Source organism: Typha angustifolia, chromosome 15, assembly GCF_048772165.1.
Source record: "Typha angustifolia cultivar Huaian chromosome 15, ASM4877216v1, whole genome shotgun sequence".
Lineage (NCBI taxonomy): Eukaryota > Viridiplantae > Streptophyta > Magnoliopsida > Poales > Typhaceae > Typha > Typha angustifolia.
Genome location: NC_133253.1, coordinates 6990860 through 7013868, shown reverse-complemented (window position 1 = coordinate 7013868; position 23009 = coordinate 6990860). Strand labels below are relative to the sequence as shown.

Here is a 23009-nt window from a genome sequence, read left to right as displayed (position 1 = left end):
CATTCAGGTAGTTATACTGCATAGTTAGGACTAGATTATGATGATAGAAGAACATGATTGTGAGGCGGGGATATAACTCTAGCGGTACCCGACGACGCAGGGTTAGGGCATCTGTTGATGAGCCGAGGGCTCCTGATTCTCCCGCCGAGGGCGGTGATGATTTAGAGAGAGTGAGATATGGGCTTACGACCGGAGTCCTGAGTCTGATGGCCACAGACAACCGGTCACATGTAGTGTCGCCATACACGTGTAGGTGACATTACCGCTAGATGTGTATATATCCCCCCTCGATGTATGTGATGATGGATGATTATTTCGTAAGAGTATTTACCCTGTGTGGTGAATAGCTCGGTGAGCGATGATAAGTATGATTATTGTTTTGGTAGACATGAGATGACTGAACTGCTATTTTATTGCTGTGCATAACACGTAAACCTATGATTGAGATGTGTACGAATAAGAGATTGTCTCAAACTTTATATCTGTGTGAACTGATCATAATATGTTTGGTAAACTAGCATGTTCCAAGATAGTGATTGGTAATCTTTATCAACTGCATTGACTTAGTAAATTGTGATAAGTCATTTTTAATAAGCATGTCATTATCGTTAGTAAATTTAGGCATACATTGGATATACACATGTGATGTCATTATTTTAGATTGTATGGATCCTACTCGCTGGGCTGTAAGCTCACCTTTCGTGGCGTATTATTTCAGAGCTAAATGACGCTGGTGCGGGTAGCGAGGAGTAGCCGCTTTCTTTCTTTCTAGTACGTATGTTAGTTGTATTAAGCCCCTGCGAGGGTACGATGATGATGTATCTTTTTGGACTTTAACTTAGTATTTTGGATGTATATTTGGAAGGCTTGTTGTGGCCTGTGGACTTGTATCCGGACTCTTATAATTGAGTTTATTTATGGTGAAATTGTGCTGTTGTGTGCCTTGTGAAATCCTTGTACTGACAGGTCATGTGATACACCGCGTGGGGGGATTTACCCACGCGGTTTCCACGTGTATTTGGAGGTCTGGGTGTTTCAGTAACTTTAGATGATGATTTTAAAGTTTAGTCGCAAGATTGTTTTGAGTGATTAAAAATGTAATTAAAAGACAATACAAAGATATTTTGATAAAATATGATTAAAAGAGAATAAAAAGATTCTATTAGCATTTTAAAAAAAAAGCATCTACAATAAAACAGTGATGGCTTTGACACTTGTATTCATATGAGAGAATAAACTACACAATAGAGCTTATCTTTGAGATATAATATTATTATATTAGTTAGTATATTTTCATCATTAAATTAGGCTATATTTCGAGCTTGATTTAATTTAAATTGGATTGAAGCTAGAATCAATCTCCTAGTCATTATCTAAAACTATTAAAGTGATTTAAGATATATAAAATTTTATTTATGTTTTGAAGTGTTCTAAAAGCGTAAAAAGAAAAGAAGGACGATTAGTTTTGTCAAAAAATATTCTTTAAATATTAAAAGCTTTATAAAAAATAAAGTGTTAATTATATTTTGACGGTAACAATAAAATCATTTGAGAGCCAATGGAAAGTTGCCAAGTATCCGGCTTGCGACTGTGTCCCATGTTCTTATGTCACCACACCCACACTGTCCACTCTCCCCCATCGACTCCAGAGAGAGAGAGAGAGAGAGAGAGAGAGAGAAGTGAATCCATGGAGAAGCCAACGGAGATGAGCAGCTCCAAGATGTTTGGAGGATACAACCGGCGTTACAATCACTTCAGCCCGACCCTTGGCTGCTCGATGACATTCACCATCTTTTTCCCCCCTTCGCCCACACCACACACGAAATTCCCTGTAAGTTCCAAGATGCCTCCTCCGATCTGAACGTAAGGTGTTTGATTTTATTACTATGCGTATGAGAGATGGAGAAGAAGGAGACTGGACACATGATTAGGGATTCTTGGTTGTGGTTTAGATGTCAACATCCCACTGCATTAGGCTTCCACCAATGCGCACGAGAATTACCCCTCTCGCTCTTCTTGTGTGGTCTCACATTTCTTTTTCTTTTTTTTTGACAAAAGTCTAGATTTGTGGTTTCACAGTTAATACGGCTTAAAATGATCAGAAATTGTTCATGACTTTTTCCTATGTCGTTTTTTCTAATATATGTTGATTCTTCACTAAGGAAAGTGTGGGCTTTGCAACCCTAAGCTATTGATTTTACTGCTAACCATATGCCGGCTCGTTGCTTGTATTGCTGCCTGTTTCAAGTTGACGTTAGATAAGGATTTTGGTATCTTTAAGTCTTGGTGATTACTGGATTCATGTGTTGCAGATTCTGTACTGGCTATCTGGCCTGACATGTACAGATGAGAATTTCATTACAAAATCTGGTGCCCAACGGATGGCTTCCGCCAAGGGCGTCGCTTTAGTTGCTCCTGATACATCTCCAAGTAAGTAGTATTGCTTTTCTTGTTTATTTTCTGCTAACATTCATTTATATTTTCATTTACTATCTTTCATTTTTCATATGTTGCTTGCTATTTGACATATTCCAAAAACAAAAGAAATGTTATGACACCTTCACTTGTGGGATTGTCTGATACTGGTTTAAGATGCATCAATCCATTCCTTTATTTATTTAATGATTTTTTTCCCCTGAAGGTTTAAGCCAGGGCATCTAAACCCTGTTAATTACTTCCTTGTGATGCTAGCTGCATGAATGCTAAATATGTTTTTTATGCTAATTTAACTCTCCTTCCATTATAAAGGTCATAACCGATCCTAACTCGCTACATCAGAATCAGTACAGCTCTTCGACTATACTTATGTTGTTATGGATTTAATTAACTCTTGAACCCCTCTTAAAGGTTTCAAGTTAATCAAGACACTGCCATACGTATAAGATATGTATCCTATTTGTCATCATTAAGAGGGTCCCCCTCTTCATGATTCAAAGCACTAAGGAGTTTCTTCCTTATGTAACCCTAAGATAGTAAGATGTAAATACTACTCAATTAATCAACACGATCCATTGCAAATTCTCTTATATTTTGGTTTTCTATTACTGGGATAGTTGGTTGCTGATTATGTATCTTTCTGTGATTTAATGCAGGAGGGCTAAACATAGAAGGAGAGGCAGATAGTTGGGACTTTGGTGTGGGTAAGGCTGGAAGCTATAAGTTTTGATCAATCTGATCTTTGATACTAGCTTTTGAATAAATTAATTGCTATAATTTTCATTTAACTGGTGCATATTTATGCAAGAATAACGTGGCTATAAGCCTATAACCAAGATTATGCACATATCTCATCATGCTAAATAGTCCCACCAGTATGTTCAATTAGCTTCTGTTATGGGAGGAAAATGCAAATTGGCTTTTGAGCACTATAATGTTTGAGATTACTGAATCTTCAGAATATTATGAATATTGAGGCATACCTTTCCTGGATAAATTAAAGGAAAAATGGTAAAGATTATGACTACGCTGTTAGTTTATTATGAGTTTTTAAACTACAGCCCAAACTTGTCAGTTTGGTCTAGTTATTGATAAAGCTCTTTTCATTGTTATCATCATCCAGTTCTCTAGGAAAAATAATAGAATTATAGCTATAAACACGACTTGAAGTTTAGAACACTCATTGAGGACCTATTGTCAAGTGTCAACATGACATCAACACTTCAAAATTGATGGAGAACCAATAGGGAGATCCGTCTAGCAGTTTAAGCTCATCCAACTTATGAACAATAGTCTGAGCTTGTCCCTGGTTTGCACTGAGTTTAGAAAAACAGAGATGCTTTAGTAAGGCACAAAAAGTGGAAGTGCAAGATGAAGCTAATATCAACTACTTGGGGAGCAATTCTGATGAGATGATATTTGTTTAACTTATCAAAGATCAAATAATCAATATTCACTCTGGCGGAGTCTTGTAGGGTAGATTTACGTTGGTGGTGAATTTCCCTTCTCCTTTGCTAAAATTTCATTCTTTCAAATCTCTAAAATATGATTTATCTTCAACTGCAATATGTTCCTTGTTTCTCTTGCACCTTTTAGTCATGCTACATATGATATCCATATATCTAACTACATATGTTATCCATATTCGTACCTAGTCACAATATCTGGAGTTAAGATTCCATCTAGAATGAATTTAATGCTAGCAAATTTTCTTTAAATTATGCAACTTGCATGTATTAGGTCCATATATGGAGAACTATAAAAGGTTCAAAATTTTGAATGCCGATTATTTTTCCATTTTGGTCTTTGCTCATGGGTTTACATTTAAGGTAGTCTTGGTGGTATTAGGGTTTCTATGACCAAAAGAGAGAGAGAGAGAGAGAGAGAGAGAGAGAGAGAGAGAGAGAAAAAAGCGGGTGGGGTGCGGTGCGGTGGTGGGGACCGGAAGAAGGTAGAAAGCATGAAGGAGTTCTTGAGAAAAGAACAGGAAAAAACATAAGGGTGGGAGGGAGAGAGTCTGGGAAGGGAAAATATGTGTTTGTTGGACTTGACAGAATTTTTGAGCTTAACTCAATCGATGTTTACCAGTTAGTAACAATTTATGAGTCATGGTTCCTGTGTAGAAGTGCAATAAAGTCTAAGATATTGGGGAGGCTATGATTTCCATTTTAAATATCTAGTGATGTTCTTAGAGAGGCACACAAATTAAGGGAATTCTTTCCCTGATTCCAACCTACCTAATACATACATACATATATATATGTACACAGATAAATATACAACCATCGGAGAATGTATTCCTATATATATGCTTTACCTATACAATAAATCTGAGCACCATCTTTAGTACATTTTACAGTGGATCTTCCTCTCTTGACTAGGAGCTGGATTTTACTTAAACGCCACTAATGAGAAGTGGAAAAACTGGCGCATGTATGACTACATTGTCAAGGAGTTGCCAAAAGTTCTTAGTGAAAATTTTGATCAGCTTGATACATCCTGTGCGTCCATTTCTGGGCACTCAATGGGGGGACATGGAGCTCTGACAATCTACTTGAAAAACCTTGACAAATACAAGGTGCTCTCTGATGGGTTACATTATTTTTTAAATGGGATTCAACAGCTATTTTCTTTTCAAGAAATTTACTAATGTAAATCTTTAATCAGTGCTTGTCATAACTCAACATTGTTTCCAGTCAGTGTCTGCTTTTGCACCTATAGTCAATCCCGTGAAATGCCCCTGGGGTCAGAAAGCTTTCTCAAACTACTTGGGTAACAGTCAGTTAGACTGGGAGGTAATCATTCAATGTATTTCCGTAGTTAGAACACTTTACTTCTTGAGGGAAATTCCTCCATTATTTTTTCTTCTTTGCCAGATATGAGAAATGTACTTGGATTTCTTATTAATTGCAGGAATATGACGCCACCTGCTTGGTTAGTAAGTGTAACAAAATTTCAAATTCAATCCTGATAGATCAGGTAATGCGACCTTAATCTTGGAATAGGCTGAATGTGGACCCTATGCATCTTTTCCTTGTTTTTGACTCATCTGGTTGTCCTGCTAATATCCAATCTATTTTTTGAAAATTAGATACTTAAATGCATGCTTCTTTGACTTGCGGTTACTGGTTCTTCAGGAGTCCAACAGCTATTCATAATTTCATTTGTAACACTATATATGAAATCAGTAGAATTCTTAGTACTTGTTGCCATTAAACAATCTAAAAGGCATTGAGATGCAGGTGGTTACAACGCTGCGTAGATGTTTATTAGGCTATTGTATATCTCCTATTGATTGCTTACTTCGATCTTGCTCATACTGATGATGCACCATTTTTACGTTATAATTGTTGTTCTATATTGGCGATAAATGCTATCTTGTTATGATCAGGGAGAGGATGACAAGTTCCTGCATGGTCAGCTGCTTCCACATAACTTTGAGGAGGCTTGTAAGAGCGTCAACGCTCCGTTGACTCTTCGAATGCAGCCTGGTTATGACCACTCCTACTACTTCATTGCTACCTTTATTGATGATCACATCTGCCATCATGCCCAAGCTCTCAGGACAAGCTCATGACTTTGAGAAATTTACCCATTTGCTAGTAACACTTGGGGTGTGGGATGGTAGAATTATCATATGCACTTTGTCGTTGAGTTTGAATTATGAACTATTTTCCTTATGAATCCTAAGTTTGTACTGCATTTAATTTGAGTCGTCTGTTGTTGTTTTATATTCTATGACTCTGCCTGCGCCGCGCCCTTTGAGTTTTCTAATAAAGGATCATGCATATAGCTGGTGCTTTGTAATGCCCAACCATTATATTATTCTCTAATCAAGATTGTCAGAAGTTATAACACATTGCTTGAAATTGATTTGCTTCAAATGTTTCCCGGTGGAGGGACTCAATTGTTCTAAGAATGTTTTATATGCGCCATGATTAAATTAACTCTGCCATCCTGCGTTCTTAGATAACAATCTTCTACGGTATACAAAAGACGAAATGGTAAAAAATTATTATCTAGGAGAAAAAAAACCAGATGAAATGGGAAATTGGCAATTGGATTAAGAATAAAATGATAACAGTGTTTTGTTCTGTCCTAAAACTAAGTGCAGCTAGCAGATATATACAGATCAGTGAGGATGAGAAAATGATCAACTGCAAGAGATGACGCAGGATCAATGGCGAAAATTTGTGGTGCATGTGTTTAAGCTGTTTGTTCGTCCCAAACCAAGACATAGTCGTCGTCCAGAAGCTTTAAGACATCGTTTACATCTCGTTCGCCCCCACTCGATCGTCTCGATGTCGTCGATCTCCCACAATGGCGATGCCTGTTGTTGTTTGTTGTTGAGGTTCTTGTTCGTAAGCATTAAGAAAGTAATTGATGAAGGGCTCGAAGCATGATGATGATATGCTGCTGATGCCGCCTTCGCCGATGGTTATTTCCTCCCTCTTCTTCTTCCTCTTCTCCTCCTCCTCCTGAGAGGAAATAAAAAGATGGCTGCTGCTTGTTTTTCTCTTCCTGAGAGCCCCTGGGTTCAACTTGATCAGAGACAGAGGATTCGAAGGTTTCTTTCTTTTCTTCTGATGATCACCCTGATCATCTTCTGGCCCGAGGAGGAGTTGAAACTCGTGCATTACGAAGCCCTTGCTTCTCTTGGAACGTTGGGGCAGAAGGTCAGAAGGCTCTTCTTCCACCTCACCACCTCCCTTTTCTCCGGCCTCAAGAAAGCTTCCGTTTCTCTGGTCTCGCCGGTCATCTCCTTCTTCCACGTCCCGCTCGGGATCTTGCGAGCCACCCGCCTCCTTGACGAACCCAGCGAGGTCTTCCTGGAGATGAAGTATGCCTTGTCTTGCTCGGCCAGGAGCTCCCACGGCGGAGCGGAGATGGATTCCACGACGGTGCGAAGTCGGACGGGAGGGGGACTTCGCGGACCCACCGCAAAGGTAATTCATCACCAACTCATCCTCGCTCGGATTGAAGGAATAACCCACATCGAACTCCACGATCACGAGAACACAATAACCTCTTTCTCTCTCTTTCTTGGAAGTGAGAAGCTGAGATTAGACAGCGGCTCCCGACCGTTATCCCTCCTCTATATGTATTGCGTAGGGACGAAAAGAAAGGGCGGGAAGCGGAAGTTGGCCAACGGATATCTTCTATTGGGAATCAAATATTAATTTTGAATGCGAATGGATCGGCTCGATTTAAATCCTGGCAGACCTCCTTGGCTCTGATGGTCTCCGCCACCGCACTCAGCTGCCTCCTATCCCCAAATTTTCCCACCTCTACTTTGCCCTTCTCTCTCGATGAGAAAAATTAGCATCTAGATGCTAACTTGCTTTTTAAGCCCTTGATTAATGTGATTCGCAGTAGGATTGTGAATACTTGCTAAAAGATTAGTTTTTTTTTTTACTCTCATTGTTCTCATATGCAACAATATGTTTGTCGAATTGTCTCTGTGTAAATTTGAGGTTTGGCCCAGGAAGAAGAAGACACTGGAAGAGAGAAGAACAATTGGGGCATGTGCTTTACTTCTGTAGTAGAGGTCACACAGGAGGAGAAGAGGAGAAAAAGAAGAGAGAAAAGAGTTGGAATAATTGGTGAGTGGTTCCATTCTTATTTGTTTTTTCTTTAAATGTAGATACCCAATAGAGTTATGATTTATTAAGATGTATTAGATTGAACTTAGAGAAATATCTTAAAGTGTGGCATTAATTCTTTTTGAGAAATTATGATAAATAGCAAACCTCTAATATATTTGTTTATCTACTGTGATTAAATATTTCTAGGTTCACAGCAATTATAAAGTTCATCTCTATTGCTACTAGAGAAAATTGCACGTATGGATTATAGGTCAATTGGAAGAAATGTCTGGACCTCTATGCACGCTAACTTTACTCAGATTGTCATGAATCTTTAGTTTACTAACCACCAACATTACTCTTTTTGAGTTATCATGTTCTATACAAAAAAAGTAGTTCACTTTAATTGCTAACCTATCTTATATGCTTTCCAGGATAATGGCATCGTGCAAAATCATTTGTCAAATCTTTGTTGATGTTTGCGCTGATACAAATTGGTTAAAATATTAAAGATATGTTGTATGTCTTGACGGAACTACTTACATAAATAAAATCAGCATGTTAGTAGATGGAGAGCTGAAATGACCTTCTATGTGAGAATTCACACTTTGTCATTGTTAATTAACTTATTGTAAGAGTTACAGGATGACTTAACATACTAGAAAACATGAAGTTTGCGAATGGACTGAGATATATGACACCGGATTGAGTAATACTAAAATAAAATGAATTCATCTGAAAGTCCATTTCTGAAAATGAGAGTAACCCAATCTGAAAAGTCCAGGGAAAATTTGGGTTGGTGCACAGGTAGTACCTTGTGGTGACTCTGCCAAACTAGTAGAAGAGGTTAAGAGTGAGATTGCTGTAGTGGGGCATCTTCTTGTGACCCTAGTTAGATACGCTATCAGACCTGTAGCTCCACATTGATCCATGAGAAAACATTGCATCACTATGAGATTGATGGATCTTTGAGCTGATTGTTGGATTGACACCAGATTGTGTTAAGATACTCGTTTATATTTATCAAGAGATAGATAATGACATTAAACTTGACATGGTTGTGTACGTTACTACTTTTGATATGATTGTGTATATTATATATGACATGAAATGTGAGATTAATTTTTGAAAAGTGAGAACCATTAAAATAGAGAGAAGATGACTGTAGAAAAGGAGAACTTTTTTGTTAGATCTGGTTATCCGATAAATGAAAGAAAGAACATTATTTATCTAATGTGCTAAACATGTACAAATATATGTTAATGTAATTTAAATGATTACCTCTCAATTCCTCCGTATTTAGACAAGTAATTTTGTAAAGTGGAACTACTTACTGAGCTGTTAGCTCATTATATTTCAATTCATAGGAACATGAAGAGCATTGAACATCCTCTGGAGATTGGGTACATATCTCCTGCATGATTTCCACTGAGAAACAAAAGAAGAGAATCTATAATAAAAGAAAAGTCTTCATGAATTTTTTGGGTCATTGCATTGACACTCTTTACTGGCATGAACCTGAAATCAAGTCAGTAGACTGGCTTCGATGTGTCCCGCGGCAGAGGAGGAATCATACAAAGTAAATTCTTGGGGTGATTTCGTGGTGAGCTCTTACTGCTTTTTGGCACATTTTCTTCAATATATCATAATTTCACTTGTTCACATGCTAGTTTTTGTATCTGTCTATTGTACATGATTATATGTGGATTTTTTGGCAACTGAGAGATTTTCATCTAGATACTTCGAGGATCTTATTTAGTCTTCAATAGTTTTCAGCATGTCTTTTGTGCAAGTTTAAGGTTCATATATTCTGATGATGGACCTTGTATTCTTTAGCCTGCATAATTCCCAAAAAGTTGAACTTCATTTGTTACTCGGATGATGCTTTGTTTCATTATATAATTTTTCAAAACCTACTTGTAAGGTTTAGACTCTTTGAGTCCGAACGGTTGTTACTTTTTGTATCTCTAATCATCAAATTGCATTGTGTGAGTTTATAAAGAAAGTCCCAAATATTTGAAGCCCTTTGGTGATCTCCATAACAAGCCAGATATGCAGCACTGCCATCTCCTAAGATAGAAAAGCAGATTTATTTTACGATACTAATGGTCTCTACATATCATTTTCACCAAGTGAAAATGGTCTTGACTTCGTCTAATGATAACAAAATAAATCGATGAAAATTCATAAGCTATTAGAGTAGGACTAGACTTACAAAGGACTCTATAGTAGAAGCTAAGGAGTCTTTTAAAATCATCAACTTGGCCAGAGCAGGATGGTTAAAAATGAGAAGTTCTTTTAGTCTGTTGAAAGGGGGATTGGAAGTTTTGGCCGTTGTTAGATTAAAGAGTGCATGAAAGAGCAGATTATAGGTAGAAGTATTAGAGATCATCGGATAATTTTGAAACTCAACTTCCCATAATATCAGAAGTAACTGAAGGATTTTAAAGTAATCTAGATTTTAAAGGTTCCTTACTACTTACATTCTCTGAATACACCTGTTATGAAGGCAAATAGTCCAGGCAATGAACGTGTCAGATCAGTCTGATTGTGGAACTTTAATCCTTGTTAAATCTAATCCAAAATTGAAATTTTCATGACAGTTGTAAAATTTGAAGCTGATTTAATATCTTAATTCTTAAATTGTGATTATATTCGTTGCTCCATAATTACCAGGACATGCATATGGCCTGTTAACGTCCCAATTCTGGTAACTGTCCTACTCCTTTAAGGAAAGGATCTGTTTGGAATGATTGCAATAAGTCTAGCACTTCTTTTCTGTTCAGATCCTACCATCTAGAAAATTCATTCTTCGATTAGAGATAGTTTCCTCGATATAAGATCATTTCGGCAGTAGGCGACTAATCAATGACTTGTTTTTTATTGCATAAGTGCTTACATTTTTTTGAGCCAACAGGGAACCAGCTGCATCACTACCTCCATTAGAATAGTTTAGTTTAATTAGCTATTAGCTATGAGAACATCTTATTTTTGTATTGCAATCTGCTTTGAGATTGTTTACCATTTGTTCTATTTATGCCCTATTGATTTAGAAAATTAACCGTTTATTACTTTATGGTTGGTTTTTCAATATACTCTTTTTTGGCCTTGTATATATATATATATATATATATATATATATTGCTGATAGCTTGTTTATAAGTAACATGCAAAGGAAGGCTTGTAATCCACATATACTGCAGTTTGTGGTTAGTTATGTCTCTAAACAGTGTTTTGACGATACATGTGCTCCAATGAGTTATTATCTATTTCTCCCAGAAAATACAAAATTCATACTATTGGTCTCAGAAAGTAATTCATTTTTTGTTCTCTCCTGCCATATTTCTTGTCCCTTTGACACATATTAGGATAAAAACTCCAACTTAGACATAAGTTCTAGTAATTGCACAACTAGGATTAATTGACACAACCATTATTCTACTCTGTTTGTTAGGCATTTAAATTGGTTGGGTTGTTGTACTCACATGGTTTGAATGTATTATTGATTTTGGTTTTAGCCACTAGAGAAAGCAAACAAAAATTCTGCCAAAACAAATTGGTTTCAGCCAGTACTAGCTCGAAACAACGGTCTAAATTCGACCTAGATTTTTGGCCTTTATTGTTCATTAGTTTCAGCGAATAATGTTCTATCTTGGACGAAATTTCAAACCATGGTCTCATTCAAATGTCAGTAGTACTTCAGAGGCATACTATTGTAATTTGATGGATGTTCCCATGTTATTTATAGATTGGTTGCAGTTTAACCTAAATCACATACAAGCCTGTGAATTGTCATAAAAAATGGGTTTTCTACTTTATACAACGTTGCCCATCACCAAATTCTTGGGTTATATTCTATTCTAGGACAACTGTTGCAGGTGGTAAGAAAGTTAAACTTTGGGTGAATGAACTTAAAGTATCTCTTTCACAGTGATTGTGGACTAAATCATTATCAATAATTATATCCATATATTATCATTTCATATGGCATATTGTGTGCATGATGCCCATACCATACATTTCTTACAACCTTTCAAAAGTGCAGAAAATGAGCTACAAGATAAATAAATAAAGAGAAAACAAATCTGATATACATTATGAGTCATCGTCCGTGTCAATGGACATGATCACTATATCTCTCACTTTAAGTACAAAAATGAGCATAAAACAAAGCAAAACTGTTCATTAGGATATAAACATTTCATTGAGAAATGGTACATTATACAGTAAATACATGTTAGTGTTGATGATATAAAAGTAAGTAAATCTCAGATGTCGAAAATATTTCCATAATTGGTAGTTTGACAAAATGCACTAAATGAGCTCCACATTCATCCTCACATTTAGTGAGCATATTCAAATATAAGGTAAGTTAACAAATATGTGCAAGTGCTTCTTCTTTGGTATGAATCCTTCCAAAATAGGATAGGAGTGCAATCATTACCTTACCGCTTGTTGAAAGAATATCACTCCATTCGTCACCCTATCAAGAGGAAGCTTAACAGTCGCAGTCGCGAAAACATTGTGGCCGTCAGATTGTTTGTGCTTGACCTTTATCAGACGGCCACAGACCACAGAAGAAAATGAAAAGAAAACTGATGCATAGACCTTATGTCTCTTCCTCCCTTATATAAAGGAAATGTACCATCCCTATCTCACACTATGTCTATCTCATCTCCCTTTCCTTCTCCTTCCCCTTGCACAACACCAAATCTTTCGAGTTTTTGCTCCCATCCTCCGCAAACAGCTAGCATGGATTTTGGATATCCAAAGAGCTATGTGGGAGATGGATCGCCTACTGAAGCATTTTACCTAAATGGTTTTCAAAGTTCTTGGCATTCTAATGATCTGTATGATGTCTTGGCAGAAGGAAGATTCAATGCAGGGATACCTAACAAGTCTACGACGTCTGATAGCTCCTTAAATGTAGGTTCATCAAGTTATTTGAAGAGATGCGGAGGTGATGGTTCAGAGAATGATATCGAGAGGGCTTTGATGCCTCAAAACTTTGAGGTTGAAGAGTCCGTCAAGATCTCACATGATCTTGCACATGCAAATAAAGTATCTCGTTCTGATGTTGAGACACAAAAGAATAATGTTTCTGCAAAAAAGTCCAAAATCTCTTCCGACAAGTCTGACCTTGTAAAAGGTCAGTGGACACCTGAGGAAGACAGGTTGGTATCATACAACATTTCTTCTTTTGGGATCTAATTTTTTGTTAAGTGCTTGTAGAATATGATAATTTAATTTTCAATACTATTAAGTGTTTACATAATATTCCTCTCAATAGAATTTGTGAATTTTCCTTTTAGATTGCTAATTAGACTAGTGGAGCGTTATGGAGAGAGGAAGTGGTCTCACATTGCTCAGATGTTTGAAGGAAGAATTGGAAAGCAATGCAGAGAAAGATGGCATAATCATTTGAGGCCTGACATCAAGGTCTGCCTTCTCTTTTCTATGTAAATTTCTATTTTTCAAAGTTTTAAGTTCTTCCTTTTCCAAGCACAAGTTCAATATTATTTTGATGGGTGGAAAAACATTATTTTACTTTTTTGATTGCAAAATGTTCTTACTAGTTCTAACCTTCTGAATCTTTATGGTAAATGCATGTTTCTTTGGCATTTTTTGGAAATATATATGTGTCATAAATAAGTGTACATGCTGTAGGTCTTATCCCGTGTCTTGCTCATGTCTTCTGCCACGTGTATGAACTGTTTGTGACAGGTAAATAACACTTAAGTTCAAAAGGAGATATTTGTGTTGGCACGTGCTGCAGTGGTTAGCCGGTGCCAAATGTGGTTTTCCTACTCTGGTTTTTGTGGTAAATCTGTGGATTTATAGAAAGGACAGGAGAATAACTATGAAAAGAGGAGATTTCTACTTATTTAGGGTATTGTGGTATACACTACTAGGTTCTGCATCCATTAGCTGCTGCCAAATTTGGTTAGCTTAATTTGAGAGAGTAATGTACATATACCATAATAGTAGATACTTGATCATTTTGTTCTACTTAAATAGATATAATACCAAAGAGCAATACAAAAAGTAATTATGAATATTATGTTAGGAGGTGAAAACGTTGAAATCCTTCGGATGAATATAATGTGGTAAATGCAATACAATACTAACAAATGCAACACACAGACATATCGTGTATGCGTCCATACTCCGTACACATGATGAAGTTACAGATACACACACATATTTATGTATGGGAATACATCCATGTATATAAATATGTATATATACTATGCATTAACTCTAAGCTTACCTAATACTGGAAAGTATTTAAGGGTAAACTTGTGAAGATCAGAAAGCAAATGCCAAACAGTTATATTTAAGCATGTCTGACTATTTAATTTAAGTAAATTGACCACTGTGCACACGAAAGTTAATATGGTATCTCCAAACTATTGAGATTAAGAGTCGGGTATACCTGTAACAATTGTTTGGTAGAGTCACTTAAATTACAATAAATATACAAATAGCAGATCATACGGGTGCTCATTCTTGTTGAGTAATTAGATTTAGTTTTTAATTAGATAATCTCCTTTTCAAAGTTTCAACCAGGATTTCTTAGTTGAACTAGAATTTCTTAGTTGATTTCTAGCTTTTCCTTATCAGGAACAATAAAAGAACCCATATATTGATAGAAAGAGTTGATACTTCTTAAAGTTCCAAATTTTTTGAATGCTACTTGTTGGAGAAATATGAACTACAATAGACGTGGGGGAGATTTTGGAGAGAACCCATTAGGCACCTAAAACATACTTTAGATTGTGGTACTGGTCATCTCGATTAAGTAACATGTTTTAACCCACACTGATATTTCTATGTCATGCACATTGAGTGTTTATGGTGTGGCAAGAGTTGTGATGCAACGCACTGTGATATTGATAAGTTCTCATAAAATGTCATTTGTCCTATTGATTATGTTATTTTTTCTTAATCTGTACTCTTTCGTTTATGTCAATTGCACTGTGTTGACTTCTACAATAAAGGAAAGTGCTGCATAGACAACAGTCACAATATAATAAGATTTTGTGCAGGATTTGGCAATTATTTACTAGCTAATAGGTAACTTGATAGCATGGCCTATCAGCTAGAGAAGGCATATGATCAGGCTGTTGAAAACAGAAAAATCAAGTTTCCCAAATTCTAAGCATCAGTTAAGTTTTGAAGGGTCTCAAGTTGGAATGTGCTGGTGGTTATCTCTATGGCTTGCACAATTCAAATTTTCAATAGCACTTAGACTTTTCAAAATAATGCCATTACCTTACATGAAAAGACTGGCAGGTCTATCAATTTGTACATTCGTTATTTGTCCTGATAAAATATTTGTATCTGAGTTGGATTTGGAGGTTACTGTTCGGTGCCTTTGATAGATTCAAGTATCCGTAAGTCCAGTTGAATACATTGTTTAGTCATTTAAGTATTTATCAGAATAAGGAATGCTTTTATTATTTGAACTACAATGATTGCATATAATGAGCATATGTATATATCATACAGTTAACCTTTGCATATAGCAAATGATATATATATATATATATATATATATATATATATATATCATATAGTTAACCACCGCATATTGATGATAGGACACTTGTTGTTCTAAACTTGCATACCCTAAAGGATGCGGAGACCTTTTTATGGTAAGTGACAAGATGTAAGTGTGTAACTTATAAGGCTACCTACATCTACCTGTCCAAGGTTTTATGTGCAGTCAGCGCACCCCTGTCCGGCAGCATGTTGGCTTCGTATGTACAAGATGATTTTAGTACCTGCTGAACTAGAAATATCAGCATGTCTTGGCATGTTTTGTGTAATGCTAGGGTGTGCCAGGCTTTGGTGCCATCCTTTGTGTAATGCCAGGTGTGCCGGTCTACTGTGCCAGCATGGTAAATGTGGCATGGTCCATGCCACCTAACAGATCTATCTGTAAATTACATATCAAGCTATAGCAAGAGATCCTACAGAGAAAGCCACTAATTTGGTTAATAGATTGAGATTCAAAAGTAAAATATTATGAACTTAGTGCAATTTTATTTTAAATATTTTTCCCCAATAACCCTGCATGTTGATAACCTTCGGACTCTGTGGAACTAAAATTCAGTATTCATTCACATTGGTGCATTCATTAGAGTCTCCAGGTTTCAGGTTGATTGCAGGTTTTAAACCTTGCCATGGATTGACCTTTCTTCATTCATATAGATGGATAATTGGACTGAAGAGGAAGATATGATGCTGATTGAAGCACATAGAGAGTTGGGAAATAAGTGGGTTCAGATCGCCAAGGTACTTCCAGGAAGGACTGAAAATGCAATCAAGAACCATTGGAACACAACAAAGCGTAGACAGATCTCCAAAAAGCAGTTCAGGAGCTCCAAGTATGGAAAACCCAATTCCATGTTGCAGAACTACATCAGAAGCTTGAGTCACAATGCAAACTCAGGATTAGCAAATGTATCCACTTCAAAAGAAAGAAACATAACTGAATCCGACAACAACTTGGAGGCAGTACAAGGGAGCATGCCATATGAGGAGCAAATTGCAAAGCCTGATATTGACGAGAATCAATTGATCCCATTTTATGATTTTGGTTATACATCTGACTTTCTTCTGGACAGCAGGGTGCTGCCTGTTAAAGATGATATCAGCTACTTGTTTGATCAGTTTGGATGCAGCTCTACTGCTGGTAATGGCACTGAGAAGGAAGTAGTTTCGCCAAATATTGTTTCTATAGTAAATGGAAATGGGAATTTGAAGGACATGGACCTAGTAGAAATGCTCTCTCAAAACAGCATCTACAACAGCGACAAAGGTAAGACTGTGTCTTTCTTTTGAGCTGAATATGAAGAGTTCCATGCAGGTATACAATAAAGATGCCTTTGAAGGAGCACAAAGTTTGGAAGTTCAAAAATTAAAAAAAGGACTGACAATAAAAGGGCGAGACCTACAGAAGTAAAACTTGTGAAAAATTGCTTAATCCTTGGAAGAACATTTTCCTTCTTGTTTCCTTGGAGAAGTATCCTAGGATGATCCTTTATGTTTTGAACATTCTAAATGCTTGTTCTCCTTCACTGAGAAAGGAGTACATGCTTGTTCTGCTTACTGTCAGTGGTTGCTTGCTTTTACTCTTTATGAGATAGACTATGTTTCTATAGTGAACTATTTATTATGCATCAGTTGTAGATATTTGGCTAAATTTTCATTGATGTCTTCCATTACTTATTCAGTAGTATTACTAGAGGAATTGATAACTTGCTCTCATAGATTTATCTGCATAGAAGAGAGGCAGAAATTGATCTTCCAAAAAGAGGTACTGTTTTTTTTCCTTTGGCACATCATCTTCTCCATCCATCTACTAGAACAAAGCTGGCTAGATGTTTTTCTTCTCTGATTCTTTTCTTCCCTTTGTTGGTCTCACGCTCTCCATATTTCTGAGTATTTATTCTTTAAAATAATGATCATGTTTCTCTCCGTCGGCTTGTCTGATCACCAACCTCCACAACCTGACATGCACTACTTGTTCCAATTTAGTTTTTGTATTCAAGTTTTATTGCATATGGATCTACATGTTCATATATCTGATTGTTTATATATAACAAAGCAAGGATAGCTGTTCCCCTTGAAATTTATTATACTCTCTTGTTTTCTTCATATATTTTTAAGTACAAAGACTCATGATTCAGATTGGTTTTCATCCTCATATAACCAAGATAAGATCACAAACTTTTGTCACAATTTGATATCCTATTTATTTTATATTTAGAGAAAAAAAAAATAAACATTGATATTGAATTGAATTGCCTCTTTATTACTATCTGCGGTTGAGAAATCTAATTACCTGAAAACTGTATACTTAGGAATAACAAATTGAATTGATAAAACTATTTCGAACAATAAAGTTTGAAAGTATAAGATAGAAAAGTTTATATATTAGAAGAGTAATGCTATGCTTACAAATACTTTACAAACACCGTTAAATATTAATAACATATCATCTTGATCATTAATACTGATAGTTATAAGATCAAGAAATAAATTATTAAATATTAATAAATTTATCATGTCATCTTGCTTGTAGAATGCTTGCAAATTGTTTATAAACACAGCATTACTCGTATGAGAATTAATGAAAGTGCATGACGTGCATTTAGGCCTTGTAATTAAAAATGTTATCCTCCAGACTTTGTCAAATAAGAGAAAAAGAAGAAGAAGAGTTAAATAATATTTTATTTTCTATACTTTGAATTAAAATCACTTTTACTCTTTTAACCTTGTTTTGTATTCTTGTACTTTTAAATAAATCGCAATTAAAAATATCATTGACAGCGATGACAAAATGACTTAAATAAACCTATTTTCTATTAATTAAATATATATTTTGAGATAAATTTCATGTGGGTCAATGGTGCAAAATAATAATTCAAAGGAGTAAGTTAAATTAAAAAGACATGTATATTGCTAAGTTTGGATGAAGAATCCAACAATTACAACTTACTCAAAGGTGGAGAGACATAATATTTGTTCAAATATGTGGGGGCTAAAAAGAATTTAAACTAAAAGAAAGTAAAAAAAAAAATAATCTTTTTATTGCAGATAACTAATTTACAGAATATGTTATAAATTATAACTCAATTTTTATATTACTTCATTACAAATCTACTGGTGTGGCAATTTTTTTTTTCACAAAATAAACACAAAAAAGAAAAATTAATTACACTTTAAAACTATAACTCCTATTTAAAAATTTCTTTTGTGACACATAGACGACCCCTATGGTTTATTACAGTTTTTTCAAACACCAATTCTTCTTTTAGATTTCTATTATCTTTCCTATTTAAAAATTATTAGGAGAAATATATGTGTATGTTTTATATGTTTACTTTTATGTTTTAGAAGAAAGAATAGAGTAAAATTTTAGTTTATCAATATATCTTATCTTTTATAATAAGAATTATTTTGATTTTTTTTATATTTATGACGTCAGAATTAGATATTTTTAATAGTTTATGAGTGTCTTTGTGTCACAGTAGAAATTTCCATACCAAAAAAGGGGTTATAATTTGAGAGAGAGAGAGAGAGAGAGAGAGAGAGAGAGGGAGTGGTTCTCCAACTTCTACAAATTATAATACTAGTTTGCATAACGACTTGTTTAAAGCTCGTAATCTTAGGAGGAGGAGGGATGGGAGGGGAAGTTGCCGTCGTTAAGGGGTTTTAGAGAGAGAGAGAGAGAGAGAGAGAGAGAGAGAGAGAGAGAGAGAGAGGCGGAGATGGCGGGATTGGATTGGGAGTCGTTGACGGAGGCGACGTCGGGGGCGGTGGGAGCGCTGGTGAGCACTACCGTGTTCTACCCTCTCGATACCTGCAAGACCAAGTACCAAGCCGAAGTCCAATCCCACGGCAGCCAAAAGTACAGGTCTAATTCTAATCCTTTTCGATCCTTCTTTTCTTTTCTTTTTGTTTAGTTTCTCCAGTGGAGATGAAGAGGACCATGTTCCTCGATCTCTTATTTTTGCCCTTAGCTATATCCGATTATAGTAATTATTTGAATTCTTTCCTTACGCATGTCTAAATGCATTGGTGGAAGATCAAAAGGAAGTAGCTTGATTGTACTTATGTATTTGAAGAGTTTATATACGGCAAAAGATCAATTGAATTTAAGTTTGCCAAAGTAGGGACACTAGGCTGTGAGAATTAGATCTAACAGAGAAGGAAAGATTGGGCTTTTGTTATAGTGAGAGTAAGGAGGGCCAGTGGAAGATGTGCAGAAGTTGAGAGAATAAAATGTGATGAAAGAGTAAGGAGGCTTTTTCCCTTCTAGATCTCTCTAATCGCGGTATGTGAAGAATTGACACAATGAAAGTGCAAGGTAAACCTTTCATTTTGCTGAACTAGTCCAATATTTGTTGTGAATTGGGATCCTTCTTCTGGCCTGTTTGGATGGAAGAAGAAGCTACCGTGATTATCTAGTCTGTTGGACTGATTGATTGGAAAAATAGAGATAAATGAAGGGAAAGAAGAAGCTGGTGGTAGTAGGGATCTCACTGGTCACATCAAATCTCAAATCTGTTCAACTTAGTTAACTCCTCATAAAACTACTTGAAAACTTGCAATGCATCTTTAATTTTCAGCACACCTAGTCAACTACTCAGTAGGTTAAAAAGCCTTTTTGTGACACATTTCATGAGATGACATCACATAAGTGATTAGTGTGCTGAAAAAATTCATACAGGATTTATAACCAGTGATCAACATTCAACAGACTTTTGATTAGATACCAAGAATTCTTCTTTAACTGTTCCACAAATTATTTCTTTCATGCTTGACTAATTAACTTGTAGTACCTCACTTGATAATCTGGATAGTTGTTTACTGATTAGACACATAGTTTCATGTTATGTGGATTGCAGATTGGAAAGCATTAACTTAAGAAGCTATATTATCTACCTTTTCTCATGTTGCAAAAGAACTACTGATGATGAATGCTACATGATGAAATGCTACCTTAGTAGTAGTATATTTTTGGAATAGTGTTTCAAACTTGGCTGAATATGTAATAAACAAGGTTCAAGTTCCATAGACTGATAAAGAAATTGTATATGACAGTGTAAATCTCATATAATGCATTTTTTTTGGCCCTTACAGCATCAAAATGCCAATAAATATACCAATACAACAAATTAGTTAAGGCATTCAAATCCAGAGTAATTTAAAGTTGTTTCTGTCTCTTCAGATATGAGTTTCCACTTTCCCACAGAGGTGGATATTTGAAAGATCTGTCGAGTTCATTGTTACACCTGATGAATGTTAAATTGTAGAAATTATCTAGTGACTTTCTTCCTATCTTGATTTTTCTAGGAACCTTTCAGATGTCTTATGGGAAGCAATTTCTAGCAACCAAGTTCTCTCTCTCTACCAGGGGCTTGGGACGAAGAATTTACAATCTTTCATATCACAATTTATTTATTTTTATGGTTATAACTACTTTAAACGGCTGTATTTAGTAAAGAGTGGAGCTAAATTTGTCGGAACAAAAGCCAACCTAGTTGTTGGAGCAGCAGCTGGTGCTTGCACTGTTATATTAACACAGGTAACTGGAAAGAACACTGTCTGAAATCAATTTAATTAAAAACAAGAAACACAGCTTGCTAGCGACATAAAAAATCTACTGATTCTTTTCTTGTGTTGATTCCTCTCAATACTCAGCCATTGGATATCGTGTCTGCTCGGATGCAAACATGTGCTTTTGGTAAATCCAAGGGATTCTGGGAGACTCTTACAGAGGGTTCCTGGAGAGATGCATTTGATGGCCTAGGAGTATCGCTTCTCTTGACTTCCAATCCTGCTATTCAGGTATTAAATTGTCACTTTGCAACTCATGGCTTGTATAGGTACTGCATAGAATTCAATGCTCAAATCTTTCTGTTCAGTAATTGTTTATATCATGCATTTTTCTCTGTTTTTCTGTAATTAAGAAAGCAATTTTGTGCATGTGGCCAATTAGACATCTTTTTCTATACAATGAGATCATAATTATCAGGATTAAGTTTTATTAAATTTTGTCAAAATTAGAAATGACACAAATGCTGGTATAGAAAAGTAGGATAAATTATCCATTTAAACTCTTTTTAGGGATATTATCAGTAGTCAACAGAAGTTGGTGTATAATGCAAGAGAAAAGGAAATGCAAAGTGCATTTGTGTCCCGAGTTTATAAGTAGAGCATCTCTATGTTGCTGATGTCGAGATCTTTGAAGCCTTCTAAGTTACTCCTCCAGTTAAGTTTCTTTATATTTATTCTGTAGCCAAGAGTATGTGTGTGTGTGAGCGCTTGCATGCGCTAGCTATCTCTGCCTTCATTTACATTCTTAGCAGTGCAATTTCCTTCTTTCTGTAGTTGTGGCGTTTTTCCTATATGGGATCAATAAGGATCAGTTATGATCTTTGTTTTGGTTGGTTTGTGCAGTTCACTGTATATGATCAACTGAAGCATAGAGTTCTGCATCGACAGGGCAGCAAAGATTTGCCACCAACTGGGGAGTCTTCTCCAGCAGCTCTTTCTGCCTTATCAGCTTTTGTACTTGGTGCCTTTTCAAAGAGTGTGGCAACCGTACTGACATATCCAGCAATAAGGTATTTAGTTCTTCAGTCAATTTGCTTGCACATTATCAAAGGAAACAACATTTTTTGGATGAAAATTACTCTATGCTACTTTGCAAAATTGTTTACTTTATTGTCTTCATAATTTCTTTGCAATTTGGCAATGACTGCGTTGACAGTCTGATATGGTTGCACCTATACATGTGAACAGGTGTAAGGTCATGATTCAGGCTTCTGATTCAGATGATGGGGATAACGAGGTTGGCAAACCGAAATCTCCCAAGACATTCCTGGGTGCCTTGTATGCTATATGGAAGAAGGAAGGCATTCTAGGCTTCTTCAAGGGGCTGCATGCTCAGATTTTGAAGACTGTTCTTGCTTCAGCATTGCTTCTTATGATCAAGGAGAAGATCTCCAGGTATACATGGATCTCGATGCTTGCTCTTCGGCGATATCTGTTGGCTTCTCGGAGGACAATAAAGAGTGCATAACCCTTTCTGAGCACATTTAACGAAAAAAGAACACATGTAATCAGTTGCGAAGCATGTGGTTTTGGTGTCAAAGAAATAAGTCCAGGAAATGAGGAAGAATTCTGGACATCATTTATATAATTTAGTTGCTTTGATATCTTTACAGGAACATAACCCTCAGGGCTTTTCTCTTAAATAATCTTTGGTTCTTTCATTGGTATAAATTATCCTTATCACATCTGACTCTTATTTACCAAGGAAGATTTGGGGCATCTGGGACTAGTAACATTTTTATTGCTCCGGAATGCACCATTCTCTCTGTTAAACATGCAAGAGTATCACATTTCTTTCCTTCTTTGCTGTCTTGTGGATGGGCAATGCTCTAACCTTTTCATACCTACTCATTT

General features: G+C 36.0%; 3 protein-coding genes across 6 annotated transcripts; all 3 read left to right on the top strand.

Moving 5' to 3' along the window:
* The first annotated feature begins 1624 nt into the window (after positions 1 to 1624).
* Positions 1625 to 6167, top strand: LOC140778101 (S-formylglutathione hydrolase). The gene is made up of 7 exons (XM_073122662.1): positions 1625 to 1831; positions 2313 to 2430; positions 3093 to 3140; positions 4818 to 5014; positions 5133 to 5231; positions 5350 to 5415; positions 5828 to 6167. The coding sequence occupies exons 1-7, from the start codon at positions 1688 to 1690 to the stop codon at positions 6011 to 6013; spliced, it is 858 nt and encodes a 285-aa protein (XP_072978763.1). The 5' UTR covers positions 1625 to 1687; the 3' UTR covers positions 6014 to 6167.
* Positions 6168 to 6333: 166 nt separating this feature from the next.
* LOC140778100 (uncharacterized) lies at positions 6334 to 17238 on the top strand. Of its 4 annotated transcripts, none has more exons than XM_073122661.1 (6): positions 6334 to 7382; positions 7922 to 8039; positions 9389 to 9624; positions 12952 to 13195; positions 13334 to 13460; positions 16239 to 17238. In XM_073122661.1, the coding sequence occupies exons 4-6, from the start codon at positions 13017 to 13019 to the stop codon at positions 16869 to 16871; spliced, it is 939 nt and encodes a 312-aa protein (XP_072978762.1). In that variant the 5' UTR covers positions 6334 to 7382; positions 7922 to 8039; positions 9389 to 9624; positions 12952 to 13016; the 3' UTR covers positions 16872 to 17238. The 4 variants fall into 4 exon arrangements, with proteins under 4 accessions (XP_072978762.1, XP_072978759.1, XP_072978760.1 ...); XM_073122658.1 differs by having other exon boundaries at positions 12889 to 13195; XM_073122659.1 differs by having other exon boundaries at positions 7549 to 8039; positions 12889 to 13195.
* A 1904-nt stretch (positions 17239 to 19142) lies between these two features.
* On the top strand, positions 19143 to 22914 carry LOC140777143 (peroxisomal adenine nucleotide carrier 1-like). Its single transcript, XM_073121065.1, has 5 exons — positions 19143 to 19449; positions 20892 to 21123; positions 21240 to 21386; positions 21999 to 22165; positions 22344 to 22914. Exons 1-5 carry the CDS (start codon positions 19304 to 19306, stop codon positions 22621 to 22623), a joined length of 972 nt encoding a protein of 323 aa, XP_072977166.1. The 5' UTR covers positions 19143 to 19303; the 3' UTR covers positions 22624 to 22914.
* Positions 22915 to 23009: the final 95 nt, after the last annotated feature.